Source organism: Ictidomys tridecemlineatus, chromosome 6 (assembly GCF_052094955.1).
Source record: "Ictidomys tridecemlineatus isolate mIctTri1 chromosome 6, mIctTri1.hap1, whole genome shotgun sequence".
Lineage (NCBI taxonomy): Eukaryota > Metazoa > Chordata > Mammalia > Rodentia > Sciuridae > Ictidomys > Ictidomys tridecemlineatus.
Window position 1 is genome coordinate 108,667,949 of NC_135482.1, and position 17,633 is coordinate 108,685,581.

The 17,633-nt window shown below is 37.6% G+C and overlaps 1 protein-coding gene across 22 annotated transcripts in view; it reads right to left on the reverse strand.

Annotated features, from left to right (window-relative positions):
* Nucleotides 1–17,633, reverse strand: part of Erc1 (ELKS/RAB6-interacting/CAST family member 1) — a 502,961-nt gene that overhangs the window by 33,886 nt on the left and 451,442 nt on the right. For 14 of the 22 annotated variants that reach the window (XM_040281166.2, XM_040281167.2, XM_040281165.2 and 11 more), the window contains one exon: nucleotides 6,644–6,832. In XM_040281166.2, coding sequence (XP_040137100.2) covers nucleotides 6,644–6,832 — 189 coding nt within the window. Of the gene's footprint in view, nucleotides 1–6,643; nucleotides 6,833–17,633 lie in introns of those variants that run through there. The other 8 variants (XR_005731973.2, XM_021732184.3, XM_021732182.3 and 5 more) reach the window with 2 other exon arrangements.

Genomic DNA, 17,633 nt, shown 5'->3' on the forward strand with positions numbered 1-17,633 from the left:
TAATGTAAGAGTCAAGTGTTTTCTCATATACTCAGTATAATACTTCTGATATCAGATTTCCAGTGGACACCAACTGGATGTCCTATAATTTAGTTCAATTCTGATTGTCCACTTGGAGATAGTATCTTTTCCTTCAGTATAAAGGCACAGTACCTCAGGACTGCCCCCTTACTTCAGATGCCAGCTGAAAGCACCAAGTTGTTATTACTTGAGCTTTTGAATGACTGACTATATAAACCAGAATTCTCACAATCCCTTTCTCAGGTTTGGTTAATTTGCTATGCAGCTCACTGAACTATGGTAAACATGTTTGCTGATTTATTATAAAGGATATTACAAAGGATACCAATGAACACCAGATAAAGAGGTGGTAAGGTATGTGGGAAGAGATGCTGAGTTTCCATGCCCTCTCTGGGTGTGCCACCCTCTAGGCACCCCCATGTGTTCAGCTATCTGGAAGTTTTCTGAACTCTGTCCTTTTGTGGAGGCTTAATTATACAGACATGAGTGAACATCACTGAACACTTTAGTCTAATTCCCTTCCCAGAGGTTGGGGGGTGGGGTGGGGCAGAAATTTCTAAATTTCCAAATTTATAATCACTTGGTTGGTTTTGCTGACAACCAGCTTCCAACCTGAGATTATCCAGGAGCCCTCAGCCTCCAGTCATTTCATTAGCATACGGAAGACACTTATCACTCCAGAGATCCCAAATGTTTTAGGAGCTGTGTGCAAGAAACCAGGAGCAGAGCTCAAACATGTTTCTTATTATAACACAATATCACACTATATTTAGCATTAAAAAGATCTGAAGCAGATATGACAAAGTAATTAGTTAATTCTGGGCACAGTGTTATCTATACTTTTCAGAATGCTTGAGACATTTTGTTAAAAATAATGTGATATAAACTGGAAAACATACACATACACACATGTATAAAGTAAAAAAAAATGGCAAATGAAGGTTTTCATAGAGGAAACATTCTTTTGGAATTCTGTGCAAATCATTTTTTGATATATATGCTCTCAGATCAAAGCATGGTCATAGAATGACAGGAAGCTTGAGACAAAGAAAATCCATATATGACTAAAGATGAAGAATCATGCTTAGAGAACAAGGGAAAATTCCAAGGTGATATGTGTGTGTATGTGTGTGTATGTGTGTGCGCGTGTGTGCGGCGAGGTGGGGTGGGGGTTGGGGTATCCCATCAGGCTGATTCTCAGTAAAATATTAACTGAAAATGACAATGATAACTGCAATAACAGCTACCATCTAGAAGCATCACGATTCTTACAACAACCTTATATCCACTGCAAGATGAAGAAACTGACACAGAGATGTTAAGAAGCTTAAGGGCAAATAGACAAGAGGAGGTCAGACAATGAAAAGTCAAAGCTGTGTGGCTCTAAAACCTGTGCCTCTAACTTCCACAATACTCAAGCTCACACCAATAGTATATGGCATCTGTGTGTGTGTGTGTGTGTGTGTGTGTGTGTGTGTGTGTGTGTACAAGCATATTTTTGCGTGCCTGTTGTCCATGTACCCACCTACTCAATTCAGTTCAATCCAAACTAATGTATCATGCCCCAAGAAACCTCCAAAGAATACAAAATTTGGGTGCAGACATAGAAAACCAAAATGAAAAGTCACTGCTATGGACTGATGTAAGGCATAACCTAGAAAGAAATTTATCATATTCTGCCATGTATGTATCCCTGTAACTACCATTAAGCTACCATAGGAAATTACAGAGATTGGGGGAAAAAAAGTGTAATAGATCTATGGGTCTAAACAATCTTCTAACTTTCAAAAATGGAATGCTTTATTTAGAGAAAATGAATGCCCAGTTCTGTCAATTTTATAGTACCAGGAACAAAACAACATAAAGCATCATATTTCCTACGTGAATCTCTGTAGAATTGACATAATGATAAGACTATTTTCTAACTTTTTCTCAGGTCCTCACTTGAATCTATTCTTAGGATTGATCTTTAATTTTTCAGTTTAACTGACCAAAATTTTTATATTCTCATTTCTGGATTTCTTTGAGAGATAAGGGCTAAGAGATATAGTTCAGTGGCAGAGCGCTTGCCTAGCATTTATGAGACCCTGAGTTCCATTCACCATTACTTTAAAAAACCCAACTCAACTATTTTTATTCCACCTGAACTCACTATTTTTATTCTTTATAACGCTATGGTTTATACAAAAAGAAGTGCCATACATGTGAGTACCTTGTAAAGAAAGAAAAAAGCTTATAAAATTGAGAAAGCTTAACTACTGTGTAGGGAGAATCTGATAAAGGGATTCATGACTGAATATAAGGTCTAACATTAGCTCCCTTTAAATCCACCACTACTAAGTGTTTCTCTCCAATTATACTAGCCATATATATATATATATATATATATATATATACACACACATATATATGTAATATATTTTGGTATTATTATTTCATTAAAACTCAAGTAAGAAGATAAGCATTATTATCTCTATTTTAAAGCTGAAAAAACTGAGGCCTGAAAGTTTAAGAACTGCTCCAGTGTTGTCAAACCAGACAGTGACAGAGCTGGACTTTGGATCCAGAATAGTTCACTCCAGTGCTATTATTTCTTCTTTTTGCTTTTTTTTTTTTTTTTTTTTGCCTTACTAGGGATTGAACCCAGAGTCTTGCATATGGTAGGCAAGTGCTCTACTACTTAACTTGATCCTCAGTCTTTTAAGTTTATTTTGAAACAGGGTCTCACTAAGTTGCCTAGTTTGGCCTTGAATTTAAATTCTTCAGTCTCCTGAGTAGCTGGGATGACAGATGGGGGCCACCACAGGAGGCTCACCATTTTTTCTGCAATGTGGTTGTGTATGTATGTATATTTTAAGCAATGGGAACTGTTATCTTTGAATACATTCAAGAGGTTTTATTTCTGCTTGGTCAAAAGAAATTTTCCAGATTGGATTAGATGAAGGAACAATGCTATAGTCTGAATATGGTTTGTCCCCTTTGAAACTCATGTTGAAATTTAATCCCCATTACAGAACCTAAGAGGTGATTAACACTCTGTCCTCATGCATGGATTAATTCATTCAAGCAATTAATGGATTAATAGATTAATGTGACAATGGCTTATTTCCAGATTGAGTCTACTGTGAAAGGTAGTTTGGCTAGGTCTCCCACACAATTCCTGACTATTCCAAGTGATACACCATGCTGCCTCAGAACCTTGCCAGCAAGGAGGCCATCACCAGATACAGATCTGCCCTTCAACGGATCAGAACCAAAAGAAACCTCTTTTATTTAAATTACCCAGTCTATGGCACTTCATTATTAGCCACAGAACAGGGACTAAGACAAACACCTTGTTTCCTTTCTGATTCTCAAGCTATCATTCTTCAAGGGTATGAGACGTTACCTTGTTCTCTTCTGGCTCTTCAAATAGTCTACAAGCCCTATTTAGGTAAGCACAAATTAAAGTACCAGGTTATTTATCAGCACCCCAAAGCTGAAGAATTCCAATTCTTAAAACACACATACATATTCATCGAGTTGTTCTTTTCTTCTTTTTTTAAATGGCATTGGGAATGGAACCCAGGGATGCTCTACTAGTTTTTATTTTTTATTTTGTGAAAGGGTCTCACTAAGTTGTAGAGGCTAGCCTCCAATGTGAAATCCTCCTGCCTTAGCCTCTGCACCCAGCTCAATGGGTTATTTTCATCATCTCTATTTTACAAATAGTCTGCACAGAAAAAATATCGTAGCATAAGCTTAATACACTACAGCTATCTTCAGAAGCTGAATTAGAGGGTTTTAGATAAACAGAGCTTTGTGGAAATAGAGTAAAACTTCGTATATGCAAGAACCAAGAAATGCATAAAGCCATAAAATACGGTCTTCTATGCATTTTCTTCTTTTACCTTGCAAACTGACAATTATCCAAGTTTATAAGGAGCTCTACTTTTGCTTAGAATGTTGAAAGCCCTAAAAGATTAGTTTTACCCTAACAAGAAGAAGATCTGGATAATCTATAAAAATCATAATTCTTTGGAGCCTATCAAAGATTAGAGGTCCTAAGGTAACTACATAAATTGAATTCAAGGGTGACAAGCCCATCTGAGGAGAGATGAACATACCTTTGGCAAAGAACAAGAAGAAGAAGAGACAGCAGCCTTAAAAGTGGGTAAAGAGAGCCAGGCACAGTGGCACATGATTGTTTTCCCAGCTACTTGAGAGGCTGTGGCAGGAAGATCACAAATTTGAGGCCAGCCTCTGCAACCTAGAAAGACCCTGCCTCAAAATAAAAAAATAAATGAAGAAAGGACTGGGGTTATAGCTCAGTGATAATGTATCCCTGGGTTAAATCTCTAGTACCAAAAAGTTGGTAAAGAAAACAATTTAATACCTACAATTTAAATAAATTCTTAAAGTCAGAACATGGGCCAGCCTGACAGAGTGGAATCCCTTGGAGCCCCAGAGCAAAAGGAATCCACTTCCACTGGCCTCCACTGAGACTTTGTTGTAGGACTGGGTATAAAATAGAAAACCTGAGTTCTCTCTCTCTCTCTCTCTGGGGTACACATGTGCTGTGCCTGCTAAAGCTGAGGGACAGCAGGAGTTCTAGGGTAATTAATCTGTCCATGCTCCATGTCCTTTAAGACCATAGGTAGTGATGAGCTTCCAGGAGATGCTAGGCATCTGGACTGTTATTTGATATGAAGTAAAAAGCAAGTGCCAGGGAGGGCAGGAAATCCCTCAGTGCCCAGAGCCTAATCTTGCTCTGACAGGAAAAGCTGTGCACCCCTGGGAGAAGGAAAGGAAACCTTCACTACCCCTGTTCTTAGGCAGATTGACTGCCACCAGAGGAGGAGTAGAAAATCCTTCCCACCTCTTACACTGACACATAGCAAAAGCAAATTGTCACTAGGAAAGAGAGAGGAAGTCCAGTAAGCCCCTAAATATGGACTGATTCAAAGCAGAATTCTACTTCTACTGGGGAAGCAGTAGGAAATCACCCTATAGTCTAGATCCTGCACTGCTAGTAGGAGCTGGTATCTGTCAGTGGGGGTGAGGCAGGCATGCTAAGACTGAGGTGGAAGGATGAAGACAGCATTAATGCTTTCACTCTGAGTGATACATTAGGAAATGAGGGCAGTCTGCAGCCTGGAGAGAGCAGGAAGATGGAAAGCCCTCTGTGGTGCAGGCCACATGTACCCCATTAATATATACATGATACCCCATTGATATGTATAATTTTTATGTATCAGTTAAAAAGTAAATCTAATTAAAAAAACACAAGGCAGTGGATAATCTAAAGACTGTGGTACAATGATGTTTAACTGTAGCAAAAGCAAACCCAAACCTAGCTCAATTAGTGATTGATTTGACTCAGTCCTCAATGCTTATGGCCTAACAGAAGAAGGAATGTTTTTTTCAGGATATTTGTATGATTTACCTTAATTTCTACTGCTCAATATAGGATTTCTAGCTTCTAGAACGTGATAAATAGATCCCTGTTGTTTATAAGCCACCTAGTACTTCGTTATAACAGCCTGAATGGACTAAGACATGGGTTGACCTCAACTAATACATCTAATGGTTCTTCTACTTAATGGTAAATTGTAGAACACAGTTCCCCAGGCTACTTTTCTTTTCTTTTTTTTTTTTTTTAACATTTATTTATTTATTTTTTTAGTTGTAGACAATTCTTTTTTTTTTTTTAGTTCTTGGTGGACACAACATCTTTGTTGGTATGTGGTGCTGAGGATCGAACCCAGGCAGCACGCATGCCAGGCGAGCGCGCTACCGCTTGAGCCACATCCCCAGCCCACCCCAGGCTACTTTTCAAAAGTCCCTTATCCAATTATTCTAACCTCAGACCTTTTTTTAGTGGCCATCCCTTCTAAGCAATAACCTAGGGCAGGTTAACAGACTGTCCATAACCCTCCTTTTTACATCAATCCTTTGTGATACATAAGCAAGTAATTCTGGGGGAAGAATCAAATGGCACTTCCTTGAAATGATAATGCCAAATATCTGTTGAAGACTATTCATGTTTAACAATCTTGAATGAAACAGAAGAATGGTGGTTATCAGGGATGGGGGAGAGGGAGGAGGTTGGGGAGATGTCAGCAAGAGGGTTCAAAATTTAAGTTAGAAAGTAGAAATAATTCAAGAGATCTATTATACAACAAGCTGCCTATTGTTTATAACAATGTTTAAACTCTTGAAAATCACTAAGGAGTTGATTTTAAGTAATTCTCATCACACACAGATTTATATATATATATATAGAAAGCATGTGAGAAATGTGTAGCTTGATTTATTAGACATTCCAAAATGTGCACATATCAAAACAGTATGTTGTCCATGATAAATTCCTTTTTTTGTTAATTTAAAAAATAAATTTAGGACTGGAGATGCAGCTCAGTGGTACAGTGTTTGCCTAGCATATATGAGGCCCCGAGTTCCATCCCCAGCACACACAAACTTTAAAAAGTAAGCAAACAAAGAAAAAGGGAAAAAATTAAAAGTACAAATCAATTAAAAATGATATATGGAACCTTCTCCCCCAAGGTACTGCTCATTGTATCAACCCAAATATCAGTTGAACTTTCCTAGGTTCTTGTCAAAGCTCAATTGAGAGACTTACCTGTTCCTGGGTCATCTTCTGCAGCTCATTTTCCCAAGCTGCCTGGTCATCGTCCAAGTTATAGGAAGCTGGTGGAGTAAGTCCACGAAGGATTAGGGGGTCTCGGTCATGGCAGAGGGCTGTCAGGTGTCCAATATACAACTTTAACTTGCTTCTATTTTGGTCAAGTTCTAACAGGGGTTGAATAATCTGAGATGGAAAAAAACGAGGAAAGTCAAGATCAATCTGAAAAGAGAGGTTTAAATATTCTTTATGTCTCTCAAGTCAAATAAAATGACCCAAGACTAAAAGCTCTTCTAATTACTATTACAATCTTCAGGATTATAAAGAGAAACAGTTCCACATACTGCTGCACATTTACATAGTCAAACCCACCACCACTCTGGGAGTCAGAGCATGCTGGCCTAGTATATTAACACCAGACCAAGATTTCTGTATTTGGGGGTGGGGGAACTGAACACAAGACCAGCTTGTATTTTACAGAGATGCTATTCCCAATGTGGAAAGTCTCTAGTTAGCTCACAATTTTTCTTTTCACTTCTTTGGAGGTAATAGGTTTCAAAAATTTGCTAGTGAAAATTGCTCATCTGAAAGCCTGGACTACATACACTTCATTTGTTCCTCCACCTCCTGGAATGGAAGAAAAATTCTGTCTCTGGAGAAAGTGCATGTTTTTCTTGGCCAAGAGATGTGATGAGAGAACTTATTACTAAATCTGCCTCATCCTGGCTTAGCTCCCCTCATTCATTTCACAGAGGCTATCCAATATTCTTTTTAAACAGTGACTGATAAATCCTTATATAATACCATACACCTGACTCATAGCCAAGGACTCTAAAATTCTCACTTGTAACACTGGTTCTGTACTTTTCTTAAATAACAGACCTACTCTAAATTTCTTTTCTACTCCCTTTACCCTGGCTGAATAACTATCGAGGGCACACTAACTGACTGCTGACTTCTGCCCCAGAATTTCACTTGACAACCCTTGTGGCAATACTCTGGCCAGATATTTGATAGTCAGTCACAGCTTGGGGTGTTAAGGAAGAGTTGAGCCCAGTCCTGCATCACAGCATGCTGAAGTGCTATGCACTTGATGCACAGCAGCTGTGGGAGCTGCAAGCATTGCCAAAATGCCGGCCATTCTCAGAGTGTTCCCAGGGCTTCCAGGGCAGAGCTCTGCACCTGTTGTATGTCATCAAGGCTGGCATTTTTTCAACAGAATACCTCTGACCCACCTCATGAATGAGGAGCTCAATAATCTTCAGGTCAACAGAAACAATGCCTGGTATTACTTTCCATAGTGACACTGATTTCTCAGTGGACCCTATAGAAAACAATCTTTAACTTACTTAGTGAGATCAGAGTTCAGAGTTTAGGCCTATAGAGTATGATACAGAAATTGGGGCATGGCTAGGCAAACCAGAGGAAAATAAATCAATTCAGCATTATTGTAATTTTTACATTTATACACATACACACACACACACACACACACTCACTCTCCCTCTCTTTCTCTCTCTCTCTTCTACAAGGATCACAGCTAAACACTAAAGTACTGCTGTAGAAGGCTCTTAGGCTTTCTAAGAGACCCCCTAATCAGCAGGCGCATGGTACCAGGTCTGCTCCGGAATTTCCTAGCTATGATAGGCATATCAACACAGCAGTCACAAAAGAGTGTCTCAATTAGGCAGAAGGTTTGAATTTAAACAGTTATTCACAATCACCACCAAATTCTCAAAAAGAATTGTATTTTATTTCTGAACTCTAATACACATTCACTGTAGAAAGTTTTAAAACTTTATGTATGTATACTTGGTACGTCCGTGACAAAAGTCATGGTTTTGATAACACAACTCCTAGAACTGCAAGTAATACATTCCTATCTCATTTTCTTTCTTTCTTTTTTCAGCTTGGTCTTCTCCATCTTCAGAGACACACTGACAAAAAATCACTTTTGAGATTCTTCGTTGGGTTTGTGCAATTTTTTTTTCATTCTGTGTATGTAGCTGCCAGCACAAAAATGCTACATCTGGCCTGCAAGGCTGAAAGAGCTGCTATCTTAGGTCATTACCATTTTGGATTGGAAAACTGTAATAAGAAAGTGCAGCCACGTAGGAAGGGGACAATACAATAAATGGTCATAATGGAAAGGTCATGTTCCTAATGAAATGTAGGACAATAGCTCACTACTACTACCATGTGTGGGGATATTGATTGTTTAGGTCCTTCTTCTTCTTCTTTTTATTTTTTTAAATTTGCTCTGATCAGTTATACATGACAGTAAAATGCATTTTGACACATCATACACAAATGGAGTATAACTTCTCATTCTTTTGGTTGTACATGACTTTAGATCCTTATTCTTAATCAAAAAAGGGATTTTAAACTGATTTTAATGCATTTGATGCTGATGTACTGGTTAAGTAAAAAAAATAAGGCAGTATTTTTGCATACTGAAAATTTCAAATATAATTTAAAAACTTAAAAAGTAACAAATTGAACTTTTCTTTTACAGGATGAAAAATTCATTCTATACAATAGTCAAAATGTTTGTGCTTTCTTGCTCTGTCAAAGGCACATATTTTAAAAACAAAAGCAAAAATTAGAGAGCTTACTACTTAAAAGTTTATGAAACTCAACTAGCACAGTCCCCAAATCTGTCCATTAAAACAATGACTTTGGCCTCTCTAGAACATATTGACCATGTCAGTCATGTGGAAAACTCTTATCTCTCCTTTTTCCCCTATCTAATTTGAGCAGTCCACTTAGAAACAAAACTGCGGACTCCCACAAGGTAGAATGACACTGCCTAATCTCAAGAGGGAAGAAGGGTACTTGCCAAATAGAAAAGAAGATGCCTGGTGGGATCTGTAAATTAACAGTTTTTGTCCACATACAGCTTCAGTGCATTGCCAAAGGAGTTCTACCAAAAATTATCAGGAATGTGGTCAGGCCAATTTGCTTCTATAGTTATGCCAAACTAGTGTGTGTGTGTGTGTGTGTGTGTGTGTGTGTGTGTGTGTGTGTGTGTGTGTGTATTTGCACCAGGAAAAAATAAGTTAAAAATAAATTTGTCAAGATAACCTTTGGTTATACCAAATATGCCAAAATGTCAGTATTCCCAATGCTATACTTCAAATTGCAAATTGTTAAGAAAATAAATGATAGAAAGGAGACATTTTTGGTTCAAGTATTAAGTGCTTTGTTTGCTCTTACAAGGATCTGTTTGTATTAGATTCTCAAATAGGTTTTCATAGGTCAGTATCTGATGGCATATGGAGACACAGGGATAGTGGTCTTGAAGGTGTTCACTTTAACCTCGTTCTCATTTGAGTAAGGTTAGATGACTAATGGGCTCTGGGAAGACAGATGAGTTGCTCCTGTATTGTTTGATACAGAGAGTAACCAGAGCCTGTAGTATTTCAATTCTGCAATCTATTTATCTATGAGATCTGAACATACTTTCTCAGACCAGCTGACTTTTCCATACTGCATACAATGTAGAGAATGAAAGGCCAGCTCCATCAGCCAACAAGATGGCCTGCTATTCTCTTCCCACTCTCCTCTTTCTGTCAGATATTTACTCTAAGTATAGGTTAGTTGGTTGCAACACATTCAAGGAAGTCATTTTGAGAGGTACGGAATATACTCATCATAAAGACTCATCATAAAGACTGAATGAAGAGGTACTGAATATTATTTGGGATATTGATATTATTGCCCTCAAGGAACTGGCATTTTATTGTTTGAAAGATACCACTTTTTAAAGCTAACATGTATTGATTACTCACTGAATTCCTGGCAAATTACTTTTATGATTTTTCTGTGGCTAGCTCACAGTCCTGAATTGGCTACAAAATGTATTGCTCTTTATTTTATTTACCTGCTGAAGTCTTCAGAGGCAGGTCCAACTGCCTATATATTAATTAAGTAGTTTTAATTCCTTGTTGGATTGTCATTCCACTGTTATCTCTCAATGTAGAGTGAATTAAGAAAGACCTGAAAATTACTAACTTTCCAGAAATGTTATTGTTTTAATGCCATTCTTTTCCAGAGGCTCCAGTAGAGAGTTAAACTGCCCCCCTCCCCCCCCAAAAAAGAACAAAATTCATTTATCCTGCCTCAAAGTCTTTATTCCCCCCATTACTATATTTATCTTCTTGTTCAATAACATACTTCAGAATCAGGAAAAGGAAGGACAGTGTGTTAAGCCTCTCTGCAAAGGTTTGGAGCTACATGTTTAGCATTCTTTAAAAAAATACAGTAAAACCCTATAAATATTTTCCTTATACTGATCAGATATATTAGCATATCAAATCACAATTAATAAAACAAAAATAATTCAGTTAGACATTCAGTGAATGCCTTTGTGTCATGCCAGCTTTAATTGATGAGACTATTAAAAATAACATGTAGTCCTACTCTACAAAATAACATAATTTTGTTGTTGGATGTATATAAATATTTAAATTGTGTGAATGCTTATTTTTGTTTTAACTTGAAAATTTTTTTTTTTTTTTTTTTGGTAATGGGGATTGAACTCAGGAGTGCTTTACCACTGAGTTTGTATCTCCAGTCCATCTATTCATTCATTATATTTTTTAAATTAAAAAATATTTTTAGTTGTAGATGGACACAAAACTTTTATTTAATTAATTTATTTTTATGTGGTGCTGAGGATCAAACCCAGTGCCTCATATGTGGAAGGCAAGCACTATACCACTGAACTACAACCTCAGCCCTCATTCATTATTTTGAGACAGGATCTTGCTCAGTTGCTTAAGGCCTGACTAAGTTGCTGAAGCTGGTCCTGAACTTGGAATCCTCTTGCTTCTATCTCCTGAGTTGCTGGGATTACATGCATTTGCCTCCATGTCTGGCTTAACTTGAAGTTTAATTTACTTCCAGGAATACTCAAATTGCTAAATAAATCCCTTTGCCTTGATTTGAGGTTTAGTGTGATTCAGGCTTCATAAATATGCTTATGGGGCTGGGGATGTGGCTCAAGCGGTAGCGCGCTCGCCTGGCATGCGTGCGGCCCGGGTTCGATCCTCAGCACCACATACCAACAAAGATGTTGTGTCCGCCGAGAACTAAGAAAAAATAAATAAATATTAAAATTCTCTCTCTCTCTCTCTCTCTCTGTCCCCCCCTCTCTCTCACTCTCTCTTTTAAAAAAATACTTTATTATTAATATGCTTATGAAATTCAACAAGTTTTTATTCTTAATGGCCTCTGAGACCCATCCTCTTCGACAATTAGCTTTTCTTTATAATTAATGGATTATTTAAATGTTATTGGTGTTCATTTTGAATCCTATTAAATAAGAAAAAAATTCAGAATAACCCTTACTTTTTACTTCTTCTGCAAGAAACTCATAAACAAAACATGGCTAGCATGTCCACACCTAAAATAGCAGTCAAATTTTTATTAATGGTAAGACCCCTGCATCTAAGATGTCTTTATAAAATACAACTACATAATACCTATCAAAAAACAAACCTCGTGGGAGGCTGCCATGTCATGTGACCAGCGTTTTTCCCCTCCTGATTGGTTTGAGGCACTGTCAGTCATCCCTGATGATCTGGCTTCTTTCAAGTAGCCATAGATGGTAGTCCCGATCTTGAGAGGAAATAATGCAACTAAATGTGTCTTCATGCACGGGTGTGCCTTCCTACGTACCTAGGGATCGAGCTACGTTCACCTGTTCCTTTGTGATATTACTCTTTTGTCCTGTTTGGGACAGAATGTTCCATGGAAACGCCCTTTGTGTGTCCCCTTCTCTTACTCTGCCCTTGGGTAGGGCCTTCCTAGATGTCAGTCAACCTGCTGACAGCAGACTTCATGAAGCTAGCCTCAACCACCTGAAACCTGACCCCTTGCCTCATTTGAATGGCTTCTCTTCAATAAAAGGGGTCAGCATGGTGCTCAATCTCTCTCTTTCTAAGGACCCTTAGAGTCAGAGGAGTCGGCACAGTACCCCCAAAGAAAAAGGTATTTCTGTCTCTTGTGTGATTATTTCGTGCAGCCCAGTTCCCCATGAGTGACCCCTGAGTGTTTTAGTTTCGAGCAATGCGGCAAAACCTTATTGTTAATATTGAGAATGTAGAAAGTTTAAGTAGCTTTAGATTGAGTTTGTACTTTGCTGGAGGGATACCATAGTTGACTTTTTATTAGGGGTAAGTCAATACATTTCTAACATTTCAGGAAAAATTAAAAGCTAGCCTAGCCTAGTTGAAGTTACAGACAGGAAACTCCAGAGCTCCAAATCTTAACCTCTACTTCGTATCTATTTTTCACGTGTATCTGGTTGGCTCCCACAAATAAATTTTATAGAGTGTGATCATTTTACATTTATCTTCCAAAGCAAAAATAAAAGTTTATGACAAAACCAACACTCCCCCAGAATATTAGTTACCTATTCTATAAACATTTACTAAGTACTTAGATCATTATTTTTATATAAGCAGTACCCTTTCCTTAGATTCCTTATAGAGGACTATTACTACTACTACCTGGTTAATTAATGAAGAATGAAGTTTTGGGATCAGGGAATCACTAGGGCTTAATAATTTTGTTTCCTTTTATCTGTACACACAGGCAACAAGAGGAACTCAGTTACCATTAGGAATTTAAGCCCAAGGGTCACTTGGATCACTAAGATGAATAAATATTCAACAGAAATCTTACTACCTGAAGAAAAATATATGGTTCTAAAAGTAAAATGTCTCTTCAAAGATTTCAGATTTTTAAAGTTTTTATGGTTTGTTAAAGTGCACTATGAAAACTGCAAAAGACTACAGATTCTGAAAAATGAAGAAATGTAGGACTCATAACAAGTGACCATTTCCTCTTAGTTTTACAGCTCAGAAAGGTGTTGCCAATTTTCCTTTAAGGATGCATTACCACTCCAGCAAAAAACAAAATGAAACAAAATAAGACTTTCTCTATTTCTTGACCCAGATATATAGAGAAAAAATTCTGCCCCAAAATTTTAAGGAGATAGGAAGCAGGGTTTAGAAAAAAATGATTCTTATCCATAGTACATGTAAGACAAGAATTGGTGTTAACATACTTTATATACAACCAGAAATATGAAAAATTATGCTGTATATGTGTAATAAGAATTGTAATGCATTCTGCTGTCATTAATTTTTTTAAAAAAATCAATAAAAAAGAATTGTAATGCATTCGGCTGTCATTTATTTTTTAAAAATCAATTAAAAAATGAATCTTGCATTCTACACCCTAGAGCTGTTAATTTCACTCTAGTTAAATATATCCAATCTTATACATTATAGTAAATGTTACCCCCATTAAATCTAAGGATGTGCTTAGAGCAGAATGCTGAGGGGCAAGCCTAGTAGTGGGGGAAGGAAATTTGCTGAGCACATTATATCATCTACTCAGATTTGTAGAGGATGTTAAGGCTGTAGGTAATCTGAAATACTTGCTTTAATATATTGAAACTTGTAACAAATGAAAATAAAATCATTCACCAACAGGTAGGCTAACACATGTACAGATGAAGATGGCCAGATAAATGGGACATTAAGTGGAGAGAATGCCCCATGAGGCACAGTAGCTGCTATAAGCTAACCAAGCAAGGGCACACACAGTATGTGCTCTGAAGGGATGGCGAGATGAGAAATGAGTAAGAAAACAAACAAACAACAACAAAAAAAAAACCAAGAAATCTAGAAAACCCTCCATTCTGCTGTATTCAGAAATAGCAGGAGTAGAAATGTGTTCCAAATTCTTCTTCCTTGCTGTTAAAAGTTAATAAAGATGAGGAAACATCTTCAGTTCAGTTCTTGGCTTGCAGCTTTCTCTCCACCATAAATCACTTATTGTGTTTTAGTGAAAAATGGATGGAGGAGTTAAAATATTAGCATGTATATATGTTTTATAAAGTTGTCCCTGCTGTAAAGTTCCAGGGCTGTATGCTGATGAGTGAAAAATGAGGGGAAAAAATCTAAGCATGGGGAAAAAATAAGGCAAATGAGAAAAAGAGCCTCACTTTTTTTTTTTTTTTTTTTTTAATCAGGCAAGCCAAGTGAAGACTGATGCTGGGCTTAAAAGGAAAAATGAGGTAGGCAGTTAGCCATAGGCATTGTAAGTGGTTTTTAGCTCCTTCATGCCTGTGCATACATTCAAGTGCCTAGACTGGTAACTTGTGCTCCATTTTGACCCTTTGAGGTCTTGTACTCAATGCACCCATTATAATTGTTTGCTGCAGTTGAGCACAACAGCACTTCTTGGTGTTATTATACATGGGTGCTAGACAGATGGATCTGAGACACTGCAACATGCTTGTTGCCTGCTGAGAAAAGCACACTAACAACCTTATCACAACATTTCATTTTCTTCCTTCTCTAATGTACAAATGCATTTGGAGTGGAGGGAATATGCAAGTGAAGTTGCTCAGAGTAAACAAAAGGAATCTCCCTACCATGACAGTATCTCAATAAACAAGTATTCAATGTAACAGGATGTGAATCTAGATTATGAAGAATACATCCATTGGTTCCTTCTCAAAGTCTATAGGACTACAAAGAACAGCCAAGTATGATTATCTATAAACTATGAGATTTGATAGTTTATTTGTACAAAGCCTCCCAAACAGAGGTAAGTCTCTGGAGGACACTCATTTCTATGAATATCACTTATTTCATGGTAAGGTTAAGGGTGTGAATATGTGCATGCATGTGTACACACAGGAGTTGGAAGAGTAGACAGAGACATGTTATTATTTCAATGCTAGCATCAAATAAAAAATAGACTATGCAGATATTTAGAAGTTTACTGCTGAATGCTTGTAGGCTGTGGCCATTGTGGATATCACTCTGTGTCTGAAGCCTTTGGCAGACAAGGTTCCTCATTTAACAGTGCTTAACAAGAACTTAGCCAAAGAGGGTATTGTGGAAGGGGAAGAGAGTTTAGTTACCACCTGGAATCCAGGGGATGATATAAATATATCTGTAGTTGTATATAAATATCAGAAATAAGGATTTTTCTTTTTGGAGCAAGACAAATTACATATAAGAATTTCATCAGTTAATACTAAAGTTGAACAAAGCCAGGAAATGAACTGTGATGTGTCAGAAATGTTTGTTTGTGGTTTGGTGTTTAAGATGCCTATGTGTATGCTTGAACTGGCAAGAGGGTGTGAGACAAGATGAGAAAAAAGATCTGAGGAAAATGGACCCCAGCCAGTATATTGGGTTTCAGTGCCACAAGAACTCTGCATATCTGAGAGGATGAGGAGATGTTCTTAATATTATGAGACAGCACTTCCAGGACTGAAATCAGTCCCAGGACAGGAGGCACAAAAGGTGTCTCCCTAACTTCTTCCTCTCATTACCATTAACTGAAATGAAGTGAGACAGAAGCTAATTCCAGGAAAGCCACCGGTACACCCCTCCCACTTCCAATCCAGCAGTTTTGCTTTGTTTCAACGTACTATTATTCTCTAACTTTCCCCTGATAATTCATCTCTCTCCTTCTGACCTGCTCACAGAGGAATCTTTATTTCTACACCATGATAGATCCCCCTCTGCACCCCCCCTCCAAAAAAATCCCATACATCTGAGAAGCTAAGAGGGATCTTGGCTGCCCTGACAGAGTTGTCCTTTCTGGATTTACGTCTGCTGCAGTCAATCAGGAAATCATATTTAAAGAGCAAATACTTTCTGAAAATTTTATATGCCGTGAACAAATCCCATGGATTAACGATTTCCAGACATCACCCCTTTTACCTTGGGAGTAATCCAGCCTTGGGATGGAAAAAAAGATTTGGGAAAAACAAGAATTAGAAAGACTCTTCTCTATCAACTTACTTTATTTGAGAATGAATCTTTCATGCAGTCACTCAATTGATCTCTCTCTTAAAATGTTTAAATTGTTTAGCATAACACAAATACTGATGGACATTACCATTTCAAGTTACTAGTCTTTGATACTTAAAAAATGTATTATTTGAGCATATGTCAAAAGAAGCTCAGAAGACTAAACACCAGAAATCCTACAAATTTTGGCTGATGTTATGTATTTTAAAGTGAACAGCCAGGGAATTCAAGATTAAATAACCTGGAATATGATCGTCCTTATTATTTTCAGCCAAGGGTACCCTTGTTCTGTTATACATGGTCCCCCTTTTGGAAGAAGAGCCCATTTGCCCTGATTCTCTCTACCCCAAATACTGCTCACTAAGTGTTGACTGAAGATCAGTTCTGAAGTACAATGGCAAGAGTGGTATGGTTTATTGAAATATGTGAGACAGAATGGGCCAAAAGAACAAACTCCACCAAATGACAGAGTTCACAGATCCTCAGAGGGAAAGGGCAGCATAACAGCAAATGAAAAAATGGGGAATAGGCAGGCTGTGTGGAAGAGTTCAAAGAACCAGAAAAGGGGATGTACCCAGACTGAAGTGTGTGCAGCTATGATCAAACAGAGTAACAAAGAGAAAACTAGGTTCCTAGTTTAGGAGTAAAGTGACTTGATACTAAAAAAGAAAAAGAAACAGAAACATCTTAAGTTTGTATAAAACCTTAAAGGGCAGAGACCAAGTTTTTGTACAGGGTACCTAACATATTACGAGTGTTTACAAAATAGGAAATAGAATGAAAGAATAAACTAAACATCAACTCTAGAGGTCAAAGAAAAGGGATTAGAGAATGCAGGAACAACTTTTTCCCACCATGTTAAGCTCTCTTGCTACAGTAGCAGCTTTTTTCTTGATTTTCCTCCCAAGAAGTATACTTTTGCACCAAAGACTAACTGGAGGACTTGTTGTCTGCCTGCTCTAAGCAATCTGCCCAAATATATGTAACATAATTCTGAGGGACTCTTCATTCATTTGCCTCCTAGGCTTCAGCAGCTATAATCTTGCTACCATTGACAGGAAATAACCCTTTTTTTTTTAGGTTATTCACCAGAAGCAAAGCCTCTGCCCTCTTGCTCATTTAAGTAGTAAGAGATCATG